Here is a 15,790-nt window from a genome sequence, read left to right on the forward strand (position 1 = left end):
TTAAAAGAGTATAAAATTAGAATTTCAAAAAAAAAATAAATGCCAATTAAATTGTCAAAAAAAAATAAAATATAAAGAAAATTTCCAAAAAAATCGAATAATAAATATCTAGATAAGTGAAACAAAATAAAAACTAAAAATTATGTTGAAAAGAAAACCTAAAAAGCAAACAAAATTAAGAAAAATGTTTTCAAGAATATTTTGTAAAAATTTCCAAGGTTGGTCTCAAATTTTAGTTGGATTAACAGGTAAGATTTCTTAAGAAAAAAACAAAATTGGATAAAAAATGTTCTAAAAACCAATTTGATAAATTTTTAAACCCTTTTTGATCCAAATTTCAAAACTTTAGTGTAATAATATTTTTTTTAATAAAAGAAAAGTAAAAATGTCATTTTACCCCTCATATTAGCGACAATTTCAATGATGATACTTGGCACAAATATTGGATGGACATCGCCCACAATTCCACAATTATTAAATTCATCAAATTCACTGCAAATAACATCGGACAATGGTTCATGGATTACTTCCCTTCTAATGTTGGGCTCATTACCAGGATGTATTATCGCTGCATTAATTGTCGATCGAATTGGTCGAAAATCAAGTTTACTTCTTGCAAATATTCCCCTTTTAATTGGATGGATTTTAATTATAATTGCCCGTGAACCATATATACTTGTACGATTAAATGAACTTACCTGAAGTGAAGTTCAATCGTAATTATGCAAGTAGATCTCGTCCGAATAGATCAATTGTAGTAACGCTAGTTGCTAGATCCAATTCACAGTTTTTTAAATATTCGCGCTAAAATTCCGAGTGTCTCCACCTGATGGCCTCTCTCAGCTATCCCGCGTCTCTCACTTATTCAGCCATTATGCTTTTATGTTGGATTAATTCAAATCGATATGGGTTCATTAGGGTTGGGTGGGAGTGATCTATTCGGACGAGATCTACTTGCATAATTACGATTGAACTTCACTTCAGGTAAGTTCATTTAATCGTACAATTATGCTACGTGATCTCGTCCTCTAGATCAATTGTAGTTGTTTAAAGAAGGAAAAGATATCGATTTGAAGAACAAATTTTATTTCTTACATTCAAGTACTGTCTTCGCAAAATTACATTTTTCTCGTAGGGGACGATTATAAAACTTTCCAAATACATTAGAATTTTTAGACCAGCCTGCTGCAAGCCTAATGCTCTCAATATCTAATCCCTTGCGTTGGGCTGCCGAAACGGCGGCGTGTTTTGAGCTGTAGCCTGCGAACGTGGTGACATCAATACCGCTTTCGTTCATAATATCTTTAAGCCAACGACTGGCTGTTTGTGCGGTTGCTGGATGATGTGGCTTTTTAAAAGTTAATAGTAAGGAGTTCACTCCTGTTTCTCTAATTGTTTTTGTTTTTTCTAAATATACTTTAATTAAGGTTGCGACGCAGAGATTCGGCTGTTCTAGAAGGTAGGGAAAGCGCAACAAAGGTTGCTCTTTCCCTATCTTGGACGTTTTAATCCTATCCGGAATGTAAATTTTTATTTCATTATTATGAATTTTAATATTATGAATATCTATTTTTACCAGAGTCTGTAACCGCTGAGCGGTAGACAACGCAAGGAGAGTTAACAATTTTTTAGTTATAGTTTCTAAATTTAATTCTTCGTTAGGACCGAGTTCCTCTAGGTACCGCAAGACGATGTCGGGGTCCCATATGTCTTTATATTTTGCACGTGAAGGTTTGGCGATTGAAAAACCTTTACAATATCTTTTGACCAAGGGGTTACTTCCAAGGTCGTACTTTAAAACAAGAGATACGGCGGAGCGGTAACTGTTTAGAGTGCCGTATGTTTTTATTGATTCGGATAATGACGTTAAAAAATTTAAGACATCCTGGACCGGGGCTTCGAACATTGATATTCCCTTCGTTTTACAGTGGTTCCACCACAACCTCAAGGGTTTGTTGTACTGCTGGATGGTACTGGTTGATAATGATTGAAGTGTGAGTGGAATTGAAGCCTCCGGAATTCCTTGTGCTAAAAAAGCTTCCCTGATAAAAGACCTGCTACCAGGGTAAGCTTGTTCGCCAGTGGATGCGTCTCCCTAAACGAAGAAAAAAGTAAATTATTATCCGGTTTAAAATGTTCGAGATCGCTTATTAACATTGAGTTATATAAGGGAAACCAAGACTGAGTTGGCCAGTATGGTACGACAAGTACGCCTTCAGATTTATCGGTGATTATTTTTTGCAAAGTTCGAAGAATGAGTGAGAATGGGGGAAAAGCGTAAAATTTATATTGATCCCATTTCACGGTAAATGCATCTACTGCACAAGAGTTCGGGTCCTGCTTCCAAGAAATAAATTTCTTGCATTTATTGTTCGAGCTAGATGCAAATAAGTCTATTTCGAATTTGCCGAAGATGTTTTCGAGTTTTGTAAACGCGTAAGGAGCTAACTCCCATTCGGTTTCTTTAGGTAATAATCGAGATTCTCTATCGGCTATGGAATTTTCACGTGATGCGATGTATGACGCGAAAATCCATAACTTGCGTTCTTCGCACCACTGCCATATCTGCTTACATAAACTACTGAGTTTTGGGTACTGTACACTGCCCATTTTGTTTATATAAGAGATCGCAGTTGTGTTGTCAATGCGTAGTAAGAGATTTTGTGAACGTAGGTTTTTGGCAAAGCATTTTAATCCGTAAAATGCTGCCAGGAGTTCGAGGTAATTAATATGATCATCGCGTTGGTCCGCGCTCCACCAACCGTGAGTACGATTGTTTCCGGTAACCGCTCCCCAACCAGTTAATGAGGCGTCTGTAAAAATCTCGAGGGTAAACTCCGATGTTCGAATGGGGTTGGTGGCTACTAGGATATTGTCGATCCACCATTTTAAATCGGGCAACAATTTTTTCGGAAGGTTCATTCGGCTCTCGTAATTACCGTTTTCCTTAACTAGTGATAAATATTTTTCCCTTTCTAAATTTTTTGTATACAAGGTACCGTATTGTATGGCTGGACACGAAGCTATTAATAAACCTAGAAATTGTGCTAGTTCTCGAATTTTGCAAGTTTTCTTTACATAAAATTCTTTTGCTTTCGTATAAATTGTTTTCTTTTTATCGTCTGTTAATTCTATTGACATTTTTTGCGTATTCCATATGAACCCAAGATACTTGGCACTTTTTGATGGTACGATGTTAGATTTTTCTAAGTTCACGATAAAACCCAAGTTCTTTAGTAAAATTTGTGTTGCTCGAATATTTTCGAGGCACTCTGTTTTTGTTTTGCCAATTATCAAAAAATCATCTAAATAAACTACAGATAAAAATAATCGCGATCTCAAGTTCTCGACGACCGGTTTCATGAGTTTCGTGAAAACATATGGGGCTGTGCATAAGCCAAATGGAACACAATTGAATTCGTAATAAATGCCTCTAAACATAAATCTCAAATATTTTCTAAACGGGGCAGCTACCGGAATTAAAAGAAAAGCGTCTGTAAGGTCAAGAGTTGCTAGAAATGCCCCTTTAAATAGGATTCTAGCAACCGTTTTTCTGTCCTCGAGCTTAAAGTGGAGGGGATCAAGAAAAACATTTAACTTTTTAAGATTTAAAATAAATCTTTTTTGTCCATTGGACTTATCAGCAAGAAAATAGGTGGATAAAAATTGACCTTCGACTGGTGAACACATTGACAACGCCCCTTTTTTAATTAATTTTTTGATCGCCACGTTATACTCGATTTCCTCTTGTGCCGGTATGTTAGGCTCCTTGGGAGCTTCGGCTTGCCATGGTTTAGATTTGAAGGGAATTTCGTATGCAGTAACGTATTGGCGAATCAAGGGATCGGTTGTCAATTTTTCCCAGTTATGGGCAAACAGTCTTAGTCTCCCTGCAATAATATTTTCACTTACTTGTTCTAACGACGAGGTTTCTCGTAAAGGCGATTCCGCTGTTCCTTCTGATGTCCTCCCTGGCGAGTTTCCTTGAAGCTCCTTTTGGGGGGACCTCGGTAGTTTAAAGGACGAGGATATGCTTCCTTCGGGTATACTCTTTTCTTTTCGATTGGTGTTTTTGTTGACGGCTTTGCGATATCCTTGCCGGATTTTTCGGCACTTTTGGCCGCACTCAGTTTTTCAGTGAATTTTTCTCCGTAGAGCAAAGTATCTACGTCACAATCTTCGGCGACGTTTTTAACGAGTTGATTTAATCCCGGCGTGATAAAAGATCGACGGGTTAACGAGATCCTGTGGTGTAAATCGGTTAAAATTCTCCCTGCGTCTGCTAATAAGACTATTAGCTGGGAAACATTTATTTCGGCTTGTGGTTTTGACAGAAGTTCTGACAAGCACGTTCCCAAGGCTATTACTCCAGCGCTTAGCTGGTTTTGGTTGAGGACCTGAAAGCTGTCCTTTTTTAGAGACAATTGTCCTATGACAGATTTTATTTCTGGGTTGAGTTTTGGAGATTGCAATATTTTGCAATTGATAGCAGTTGGGTACTTTTCAATAAGCTCTTTCCTTATATCCTTGGAAAGCCCTGCTTTTAATATATTTTCCCATACATCGACTAATTTTTTATTTAATTCTGGGCCGAATTTAATATTTTCGTTCACACTACCCAATAGGTTAAGTGTTTCGGCGTCAATGGTCGGGTTTTCGATTTCCGGCTGTTGTCGTAAATGTTCGGGAGAGTTCGTTCTTTCGCGTGAACGCAACCTACGCCGCTTTCGTGAGGCTTTTACTGGATCGGTCGAAGCGTTAGAGCTCGAGCCGCTTGATGATGAATCCGATGAAGATGATCTGGAGGTGCTAGACGAGGATGAAGATGGGGATGAAGACGGAGAACGACGCCTGCGACGACTATGACGTGACGTGCCTCTCGGGTCACGCTCACCGTCAATTCTGTTGTCTTTTGGTTTTTTATACAATTCATTTTGGGTTCCCCTGTTGATCGAAATTGACCGTGATCGGTCCCGACTGTGACGTGACAGACCTCTCGGGTTCTGCTCGCCGTCAACGTTGTCGTTCGAACGCCTCGTGTTACTCGACCTTGAAGGTGATCTTTCGTTCCTCCTATTACGTAGATGTTGTAATTCTTCGAAAATTCTCTCTAATTTCTTGTCCCTCTTCCTCTTGCGAGACTTTTTGGACTTCTTAGACTTTTTCCTATCACGACCCATATCGAAACTTTATATTAATTTTCTGATTGCACTCGCGAGCGTGTGTAAAGGATCGCACAGAAAAGCGTAATGGCTGAATAAGTGAGAGACGCGGGATAGCTGAGAGAGGCCATCAGGTGGAGACACTCGGAATTTTAGCGCGAATATTTAAAAAACTGTGAATTGGATCTAGCAACTAGCGTTACTACAATTGATCTAGAGGACGAGATCACGTAGCATAATTTTCATTGCACGTTTCATCAGTGGAATTGGAATGGGCTGTGTCTATACATTATGTCCAATTTATATTGGTGAAATTGCCGATAAAAATATTCGTGGAACTTTAGGTACATTTTTAAAATTAATGATGAATTTCGGTGAATTTTATAGTCACGCAATTGGTCCATATGTGTCGTATACAATAATGGCTTATTGTTGTGCTGCGTTACCAATAATATTTTTCATCACTTTTATTTGGATGCCTGAATCGCCATATTATCTTCTTTTGAAAAATAGAAAAAATGATGCCATCAAGAGTTTGAGAAAATTGAGGAATTATGATAATGATGATGATGATGATAAATTATTTAAAGAGCTCGAGCATATAAATGAAACTGTCATCAAGGATATGTCAAATAAAGGTCAATTTTGGGATCTTTTTCGCACGTCTGGTAATAAGAAAGCTGTTGTCATTTGCTTTGGTCTTCAGTTGATTCTTCAATTCAGTGGATTGGCGGCAATTGAATCTTATACTCAGGTTTGTTTAATATAATATACTAATAAATTAAAAAATCCAAGATACGTTTAAAACAAAAAAAATGTTGACAGAAAATAATGTCCGAAGGAGAGACAAAATTACCAGCATCGATGGCAGTGATAATTTTAAATATTTTTCAAACAGCAGCAGGTATTATTGCAGCGACTCTTGTCGATAAAATTGGTAGACGACCACTTTTAATAAATACGACATTTTTCGCTGGATGTGCCTTACTAATTAGTGGTATATTTTGTTATCTGAAAAATCAATTAAAATTCGATATGAAACCATATGGATATATTTTAATAATATCAATAATATTTTATGAACTAATAATTTCCCTTGGTTTAAATCCAATTGCTTATATGATGTTGGGTGAATTATTTTCAACCAATATTAAAGGCTTTGCCGTATGTTCAACAAATATTTGGACGAGTCTTTTAGCTTTTAGTGTGACAAAATTATTTCAAGTTATAACAGATTCCTCGGGTATTGAAATTTCATTTACATGGTTCGCCATTTCCTGTTTTATTGGAGTTGTCTTTATTGTTTACTATGTTCCCGAAACAAGAGGTAAAACATTTTCCGATATTCAACATGAATTGAATATATAATAATTGAATAAAGAAGAAACTGTAAATATCAAAAGTTAAATGATTGAAAACGCAATTTTGCATTTTAGTAGGTTTTTTTTTTATTTTCGTACTTGTACAGTTTTTCTTTTCAAGTAACAATAATCTCATTTGGATTATATGTATATATATATATAGTTTAGTAAATACAGAATAGCGTTTTTAGATTTTTTTTTAGAAAATATGGATTTTTACTAAAGGCGAAGACAGATATGTACTTAAAGCTGAAAATTCATTTGATATAATCTTCATTTTTAAACTCTCACTTTTTTACAAGTCTCGAAATAAAGTTCTAAATACCATTTTGGTTAAACTACTTATAGTTTACCTCTAGGCAACATTTTCTACCAATAATAATTAATAACAGATAAGAAACATTTTTGAAAAATTAAAACTCTATTATTAATAATAGAAGAGAATAATGTAATTATTAAAATGTAAAAAATGATCAGTATTAAAACGAGTAGTCATCAAAATTGTGATTAATTTTTGGGAGAAATTGTTGCACTCATTTATCGGCATATTTGTATAATATTAAACAAAATGAAAGCAAAAAAGAAAGCTCATCAGCTTTGAAATAGTTAATACTGCTCTTCTAAATTTTTTTTATTGTTTACTCGGTGTCAACTATATTGTTCTCTAATCGTCTTAAAAATTAAATTGTACGTATCTATTATATGTATGTATATTTATGTTTCATATTATGGAGATTTACAATTTACAGTAACGAAAATTCCTCGATTACATTATTTTAATTGTAAAATACAATAATGATAATTTAATTTAAAATTCTATCATTCTTTATATGAAACTTTTGTGACAGAACTACGAAACTTTTAAACCTAAATTTTTATTCAGATCCTATTTTTGAAATAATATAAACTCACGTTAAAAATGTATATAAGAAAAATTATTGTGTAGAATAAAAATATCACCCACAAAAAATAAAAGACTATTTAAACTAAGAAAATATCTAAATAAAAGATATTTGGAGTAAAAATATTATTATGGAAAAATATATAGTATGCAAAATAAATATTATTATGCAGAAAAATAATTTTTCAGTAATTTCAGAATTTCCGATTATATTGATCTATATATATAATATAAACAATTTCAGATTTCTTAGACCGTAAGATGAAGTATCACATGCAAAATTGGAATGATTGTTTATTTATGATTTATATTATTTTATGATTGCTATCGTTTTGTGTTTTATCTGAGATCCATAAAATATAAAGCGATAAGCTCTACTCTTAAATACTAGTAATGATATTGAAAAAACTAAATACAAAAAAAAATAAAACAAAAAAAAACAAATGAACATTTTTTTTATCTACTATCTAAATAAAAAATATAATCTTTGGCTTAAAAATAAAAATGAGCTTCTGTCTCAAATAGATAAAAGAATCTGCAAGTAAATTTAAATATCACTATTGTCAGTTAATTTAAAATTGAGTGTTTCTTGGAAGTTAATAATTTAAATTTCGTGTTCTTCGATATTAATATAAAAGTATAGTATTACTTCTTTGTGATCTTATTTGAAAAATTTAAAAATTAATGTTAATCGAGAGTATTTTTGTTTTTTTTTTTCAAGTCAATGGATTTATAAACAAACCCCATTGTTCAAACAAAAAAGAAGTTTCTGTCAGTATAAATAATCTTCTCGTGGGAAAATAGCTCTGGCAGCTTTTAATTCTGGATCATATTGATTTCTATATCGTCTGGCCAAGAAAGCAGCAATCACCTACAATAGAATACGAATTGATAAAAAGTCACTTTAAAACCATTCTAAAAAAAAAGAAAACAAAATGAACAAATTTTTTTTTTCTATTAAAAATGTTAAAAATTGAAAAATGGCCATAACCAGTTGCGTGAAAAAAAAACACCCACCATCTGTTAGGATGATCATGCGAAAAAATGCACTAGAGAAATGCACTAGGATTAGCTCGAGGATCTTTTTGGTTCCTGTACCGCACAGTCAACAAAACACCAACAAACTGCAATTGATATTTTTTATACAATTGTGCTTTCAATTGACGTGTTGGATTCATAATTTATATTCGAAAAAATTAATCAACAGTATTTTTTTAAAATAAAATTTTTCTACTATTCCCAGTGATAAATGAAAATATTCTCAATACCATCGAAACGATTTACGAATTAATTTTATTTATTTCTTATGCAAGGATTTAATAAATATTATTTTCAATTTGTTAAGAATATTACTGAATGTTTTCAGTATATTATTAATTACCGTTAAATTATTAAACAGTTAGTAAGTGATAAGTGTATTTACAATTGTGCTCACAGTGATTAATTTCCCCGAATATTAAAATACTTCTTTTCAAAGAAGTTTTGATTATTTTCTAAACTATCAATATTTTCTGAACTTACCTCAGTAAAACTAAAGAAAAGTCCTATACTTCCACATAATTTAAATGCATAATCAATAGTTGATTGTAATTTTTGCATACATGGTGGACATCCCTTTTGAGTGCAGATCTAAAAAAAAATCGAAATTCTTAATTTACGATGAAATTCAATTGAATTAAATGCGTAGAATATTAAATTTATTACCTCGGGACAATGTACACTACTTAGAGTATCATTGAAACCACAACAACTAAATGTTTCCTGAACTTTTTGTTTGAGATCTGGTCCAACATTTCTCCATCCCTGTAAGAAAAAAAGAGACAAAGTTAAAAATTGCAATTTTCTTTTATCGAAAATAATAAATTTTTCTCACCTGTTCGGCAAGTTCCTCTTGTTGTTTTGTATTGACAGCAAGACATGCGCATGCAATGCTAAATTGAACGAGGAACAATAAGAAAAGTATCAGCATATACTGTGAAACAAATTGTTAAGGAATAATCAAATTCTATAAAAATCAATTCCTCTCCTGCAAATAATTACTTATTAGAACATTTTGATAATTATTAAAAATAATTATCACCAAGATAATGAAAAATATTTCTAATTTATTTTTAAAAAATCGATAATTTATAAAAATTATAATATAATTTAATTTATTAATATTTTTAAAAAATTTTGAAAAAATAAAAACGAACAAAAAATTAAAAATCAATCATAATGAAAATATTTAAAATTTAATACCCATTATCTCTGTTGAATCTGAGTAAACTAAAAAAAAAAGAGAACAAATATCACGTTCTTAGAAGATTGACGCTGTCTAAAGGTCAAAGTAATGTTATAAGCAACGGAAACACTTTATTCTGATAAAACTTGGTGGTTATTTAATGACATAAAAAGGATACGAAAAATAGCAGTACTTGATGATGTTTCACAGCACCAATCAATCCGAGGATTGAAATTAAAATTAACATTACCCCACATGCTAAAATACCACCGATAATTGGAAGGTCTGTTATCAAAGCTGATGCTCTTCCATAAACGGCGACTCCAATCAAAACGAAAGCAATCACCTAGAGTTGACAAATTTTTAACAAATAAAATATTAATTTCTTCATTGTAAAATTAATTATAAACTAAACAATATTATTCACATTATTTAAATAAAAATAAATAAATCTTACAATATATAAAACGTTAAGTGCTGTTAATGCATTTTTCGAGCAAGTAAAACCACCACACATCTTTAATATCCTGTTCAATATACACTATTTTAATTTACACACAATTCACTCGCAAATGTATTTCGTCTTTAAAATAAATAACTTAAGAGGATTACGTCGTCACAATCTTCTAAAACTAATAAAACATCTGTATTTCTCAATATTTCATTTGTGAGCAGAAGCAGACCACAAAGTGACACTGACAGAACGACGAGTGACAGCGATCGATATGATTCGAGATTCGATATTCCGCGCGGGAAATATTTTTTTAAATTTAAATTTCAAAACGGTCAAATTTGCGGGAAAATTGTTTTTTCTCTTTAGGGGAAAAAAAAAAAATGTTTTACCTCAAACTGTAATAACAATTTTACGTCTTTATTAACGGAATGTACTACTAATTATGTGTAAATTTCGTTGCCTCATTTCTTATCTAATTTTCATTGTCATTTTTCATTATCAACAAAAATCTTTCCACACAATTTATAACATCACACAAGCTTGATTACGATTATTTACTCATTTTTAATTCTATATTTAGCAAGGAAAAAAAAATTTGATGACGACAGTTGTAAATTTAAATAAATTGATAATTAATAAAAAATTATATTATAATTAATTAATTATAAAAATTTGTAATTAATCTAGATAATTAACTAAAAAATAATTTAAAAAAAAAACTTTAAATAATTCAGTAAATAAAAATCCAATATCGAATATTGTAAATTAAAAATAAATTATTCCAACGTCAGAGTTGCGAATCAATATAAAATAATTAAGTTATCATTATTGTCAATTAAAGAGGAAAAAAAATTAAATTATGAAATTTTTAACACCTGTTCATATAGAATAAATAAATAATTATATTAGTTGGCGCCAGTTGAGAAATTGATAGACAATTTTAAATAGAAATTAGAAGGAATTATGAAGGTATAATTATGAATTAATGATGTACATAAGAATTATTTAACGCACTACTGTATTGTACACGATTTATGGAATATCTGTTTAGTATCTTCTCAGTAAAGATATGCTATTTTCATTTTCACATCGTAAGAGATATAATAATTGTTGTGTAATAATTCGCTAAATACGGAAATTGCTTGTTGAACAATACTGAAGAAAAAAAAAAACATAAATAAATAATTTTCACGGTCGTTTTCAAAAATTTTTAGACGATAATAGAAAAAGCACGTACACACTTAATGAAATTAATTCAAAACGTAGATTGAAACATAAAACTAAAATGATGAAATTTTTACCGAAAATCGACAAATTATTTTAAAAATAGTGAATAAAATTATCAATCCAAGGTTTTAATAGAAGTTTAGAAGGGGAGAAAAGTAACTGATAAGCAACACTGATAAATAGTCATATAAAATCTACATGATGTGAAATTTATTTTCATCTTATTGTTAGTTGCAATGTAACAATAGTCAAAAAAAAAATATATATTTATAAATTAAAACTTTTATCAAATTGTGATTCAAACAAATTTGTCAAAAAAAAATTAAGAAAAATTACATATTTAATTAATTTAATTATTGCATATACATAATTTAATTCAATGCAAATTAATTATTTTTATTGAATTTTGCGAAAAACTTAAAACTTGAATAATAAAATATTAAATGAAACATCGAAGTAAGTTAAAATTAACTTAATTAGGAATGAAAACGATTCGGCGGAATTTACCAATTGGTAAAGTAATTATTATTATTGATTATCGAATTAAATTATTTTAAAATAAATTTAATTTTATCCCAAATGGCAAAATTCGATATTCGCGAAATTATTAACACAATTTTTTTTTTTGTCTAATTCTATCAGCCTTCAAATAAATAACGTCAAAAGTGGAAATTATTATTCCTCGTATTATTTACACAAGTGCCAAAATGAATTTTATTTAATTAACGTTTGAAAGCAAACGGAGATTGTCGATAAGAAATCGAATTAAGTTTTTTTGATTATTAAATTTTTTTTTAGTTATATAAAAATGATCATTCGATAAACTATTAAAAAAAAGTAACGAAGTAAAAAAAAAACGTTCTTTTTCGAAACTTATTTCACTATTTTCACATGTTGAAAAAAATTAATGTAAATGTAATCCTTAAATTTTAATTCATTAGATTTGAAAGAAATTAAAGGAAAATGGAAAAATCATATTCTAAAGAATGGCCACAATATCTTGCAGCAATCACAGGTATTTACAAGTAGATTAATTAGTTAAAAATAAGTTATCATTATTGACTTAAAGAGAAAAATATTTGTTTAGCTTCATTGATTTGTTATATAAATTCTTAATAATTTTATTTTATTTTTGTTTATTGACATTTTTTTTAAATACTTTTCCTTTAAACTGTATAGTCAAAAATTTACAAATAAATTTGTAATTGAATATTAAAATTAAGAAAAAGGAAATAAAATCTTTGTAATGTGAAAATTAATCGTTAAATTCAATGAATTGTTTCGGTTTTTTTGTTTTATCGTCAAAAAATTATGAATTGATAGATTAAAATTCGTAAAATGAAAATATTTTCTAAAAAATATCATTTTAATTTCAAATGTTAGGAAATTTCTATATTTAACCGAATTTTTTAAAGTAGATAATTTATAGTAAACCGAATTTACTTTATTTTTGATTTAAAATAATCTCTTGAAACTGTCTCTCTTTTTTTCTCGAAAAATAATTATTTTTTTTTTTTGAAATAAAATATTTTCTCTCTTTTTCAGCGACTCTTTCAATGGCAATATCGGGTTCGCATATTGGTTGGACATCGCCAACTTTACCGAATTTAAAAAGTCCAAATTCACATCTACAAATCAATTCTGATGATGCCTCATGGATCGCATCATTTTATCTTTTGGGATCAATTCCCGGCAATATAATTGCAGGTTTTATTGTCGATTTGCTCGGTAGAAAAGCAAGTTTAATAGTAGCTGGCATACCTCTTACATTTGGATGGATTCTCATTCTCATTGCTTGGAATCCATATATCCTATTTGCATCGCGTTTCATCAGTGGCATTGGTCAGGGAATTGTTTATGTAATTTGTCCCATGTATATTGGTGAGATTGCTGACAAAAATATCCGTGGTTCATTGGGATCATTTATTAAATTGATGGTGACATTTGGTGAACTCTATGGTCATGCAATTGGTCCATTTGTATCGTATGGCGTTTTTGCCTATGCCTCAATAATTCTACCGATTATTTTCTTTCTCACGTTCAGTTTTATGCCAGAATCACCGTATTATCTATTAATGAAAAATCAACGATCAAAAGCTGAGAAAAGTCTCGCTTGGTTAAGAAGATATAAAAATGAGGAGGACCTTAAGGAGGAAGCTGATCAAATGCAAAAAACAGTAATTAAAGATTTAATGAATAAAGGTCATTTTTGGGATCTTTTTGATACAAAGGGAAATAGAAAAGCAGTACTCGTTTCATTTGGACTTCAATTTGTACTTCAATTTAGTGGAATTGCTGCTATTGAAAGTTATACACAGGAAATATTTGATCAAAGTGGCTCGGAATTCTCGGCAGCGCAGGCAGTGATTCTTTTGAGTTTATTACAATTATTGGCTGGTTTAGCGGCCGCTGGATTGGTTGATAAAATTGGACGTATACCTTTATTGATGACAACAACATTTCTCGGTGGCTTATCATTGGCGTTGAGTTCAATTTTTTATTTTCTCAAATTTCAAATTAAAATTGATATGTCCGGATTGGGAACAATTCTCGTGGCTTTTGTTATATTTTATGAATTAATTATCGCTCTTGGATTAAATCCTCTTCCTTATATGATGCTCGGTGAATTATTTTCAACAAGTGTCAAAGGTTTTGCTGTGTCGTTGGCAAATGTATGGGGTTCTCTTTTGGCATTTCTTGTATCGAAACTCTATCAAGTTGTGGCTGATACTTGTGGAATTTATGCCTCCTTTGCCTGGTTTGCCACGTCTTGTTTCTTCGGATTAGTATTTATTGCCCTTTGCGTACCTGAAACAAAGGGAAAAAGTCTTATGGAGATACAAGAAGAACTTCATTGCGGTCGTAGAAGAAGGAAGAAAATGGAAGAAACGATGAATGTAAGTACAATAGCTTAACTCTTGATGGGAATACTTGAAAAAAAAGAGACTCAAATCTTTGTTCTCACCAAAAATTAAGAGTTAAACTATTGTCAAAGACACCCTTTGATCTGAACAAAAAGAAAATCCCCTTGCATTTTTGTTTTACTGTGAATGGATCCCACAACACCAATTTTTTTTTCTTCATTCCTCCAATGAACTGAAAAATACAAGTTAAAATATTGGACAAATTTTTTCATTTCAATGAAATAGAACGGAAATTTTTTTTTTGCACATTTTAACGATGAAACGAAATTGAATGGAAAATTGTTCCATTTCAATGAAATGACAATTTTTTTTTTCTTTTTTTTTTTGTATTTTAATGAGACGAGAAATAATATTCTTCGTTGAAAATAAGATTGAAAAAAGAAGAAATGCAAAAAATAAATAATACCTTATCTAAATTTATTAGATTAACTGCCAGTGCGCATGTTCTCGTCTGAATAGACGAGATTGATTTAAATTTCATGACGACACGCAACACTATAGTAGAAATGAAATGTCCAATAGTTTTCAATTAAAATCTTCATTCAGGTAATAAATAGGAAAATGAAATTTTAATTAACAAACTATATTACGCTTTTGTTTAAATGAATAGCAAACTGCCAAATATGATGATAATCATAATATCTCATATCCTGTGAATCCAAAACGTCTTTCCATTTCATTTTTAAACTGCAAAAAAAAGAGAAATAGTATTAATATAAATTAAATAATTTTAATTCATAATTAAAAGATCCGAGTAAAATTTAAAATATACTTTTGGCAGGGTATTAAAAAAAATCATTGAGACTGATATTTATTTGAATCATGAAGTATTTTCTTCATTTTTTTTTTTTTTGTAGTGAAATGCCAAAAGTTATGAATTTTCAAATTGTTATCATGTTTGAAGTTAATTAAAAATGTATCATTAAAAAACAGTAAAGAACAAAAATAAAAAGAAAATGAGAAATGAAAATTGTAAAATTCCCCAATAATGAAAATGTATTTCAATTAATTTAAAAAAATAATCTCACTACGAATAATAATGTAAACATTATTATTACTATTATATTTACACGTTTTGTGTTCTCTTTTGAAAATAAATGACTGATTTTACCCACGTAATAACGATAAAATAATGTTTACGCATACGTATAAAAAAAGATTCTCTAAACGTCATTTTTGTATTACGTAGAGAAAAATGTAAATTTTAAAAATCTCATTATGTTCAACGTATAATATAAAAGGAAATTAAGCATCATAATATTTTTTTTCAACCTTATCAGAGAGTCTTTGTTTTCAAACAATAGTGACAATAAATTATAAGAAAAAAATGTGTTAAAAAACGATAACAAGGTCTTAGTAAAATTTTTTTTTTAAATTGTTCGACTCTCCAATTGATGAAAATAAATAATATTTCACTCATAATATAAATAACTGACATTCTATGATTTGTAATTAAAATTTGTAATGCATATTAAATAATATCATGTCATTGTATTACATTTCAATTCCATAGCTTTTTTGTAATTAATAATAATTT

At 30.1% G+C, this 15,790-nt stretch overlaps 4 protein-coding genes across 5 annotated transcripts; 2 read left to right on the plus strand and 2 right to left on the minus strand.

Annotated features, from left to right (window-relative positions):
- The first annotated feature begins 276 nt into the window (after window positions 1-276).
- LOC127280807 (facilitated trehalose transporter Tret1-like) lies at window positions 277-7,868 on the plus strand. Its single transcript, XM_051304074.1, has 3 exons — window positions 277-699; window positions 5,380-5,916; window positions 5,988-7,868. Exons 1-3 carry the CDS (start codon window positions 424-426, stop codon window positions 6,528-6,530), a joined length of 1,356 nt encoding a protein of 451 aa, XP_051160031.1. The 5' UTR covers window positions 277-423; the 3' UTR covers window positions 6,531-7,868.
- Window positions 1,066-5,232, minus strand: LOC127280731 (cactin-like). Its single transcript, XM_051303961.1, has 2 exons — window positions 3,913-5,232; window positions 1,066-2,095 (listed from the first exon to the last, which is right to left on the minus strand). Exon 1 carries the CDS (start codon window positions 5,178-5,180, stop codon window positions 3,918-3,920), a length of 1,263 nt encoding a protein of 420 aa, XP_051159918.1. The 5' UTR covers window positions 5,181-5,232; the 3' UTR covers window positions 1,066-2,095; window positions 3,913-3,917.
- Window positions 7,869-8,122: 254 nt separating the features above from the next.
- Window positions 8,123-10,514, minus strand: LOC127280746 (tetraspanin-31). 2 transcript variants are annotated; one of them, XM_051303995.1, is made up of 7 exons: window positions 10,106-10,509; window positions 9,827-9,994; window positions 9,298-9,396; window positions 9,129-9,227; window positions 8,946-9,053; window positions 8,442-8,548; window positions 8,123-8,295 (listed from the first exon to the last, which is right to left on the minus strand). In XM_051303995.1, exons 1-6 carry the CDS (start codon window positions 10,163-10,165, stop codon window positions 8,474-8,476), a joined length of 609 nt encoding a protein of 202 aa, XP_051159952.1. In that variant the 5' UTR covers window positions 10,166-10,509; the 3' UTR covers window positions 8,123-8,295; window positions 8,442-8,473. The 2 variants fall into 2 exon arrangements, with proteins under 2 accessions (XP_051159952.1, XP_051159943.1); XM_051303986.1 differs by lacking the exon at window positions 8,442-8,548 and having other exon boundaries at window positions 10,106-10,514.
- Window positions 10,515-10,945: 431 nt separating this feature from the next.
- On the plus strand, window positions 10,946-15,698 carry LOC127278350 (facilitated trehalose transporter Tret1-like). The gene is made up of 3 exons (XM_051300049.1): window positions 10,946-11,842; window positions 12,271-12,344; window positions 12,875-15,698. Exons 2-3 carry the CDS (start codon window positions 12,293-12,295, stop codon window positions 14,242-14,244), a joined length of 1,422 nt encoding a protein of 473 aa, XP_051156006.1. The 5' UTR covers window positions 10,946-11,842; window positions 12,271-12,292; the 3' UTR covers window positions 14,245-15,698.
- The last annotated feature ends 92 nt before the right edge of the window (window positions 15,699-15,790 follow it).

The sequence above is a fragment of the Leptopilina boulardi genome, unplaced genomic scaffold, assembly GCF_019393585.1.
Source record: "Leptopilina boulardi isolate dan_hultmark-lab unplaced genomic scaffold, ZJU_Lbou_2.1 LbouV2_112, whole genome shotgun sequence".
NCBI classification, from domain to species: Eukaryota; Metazoa; Arthropoda; class Insecta; order Hymenoptera; family Figitidae; genus Leptopilina; species Leptopilina boulardi.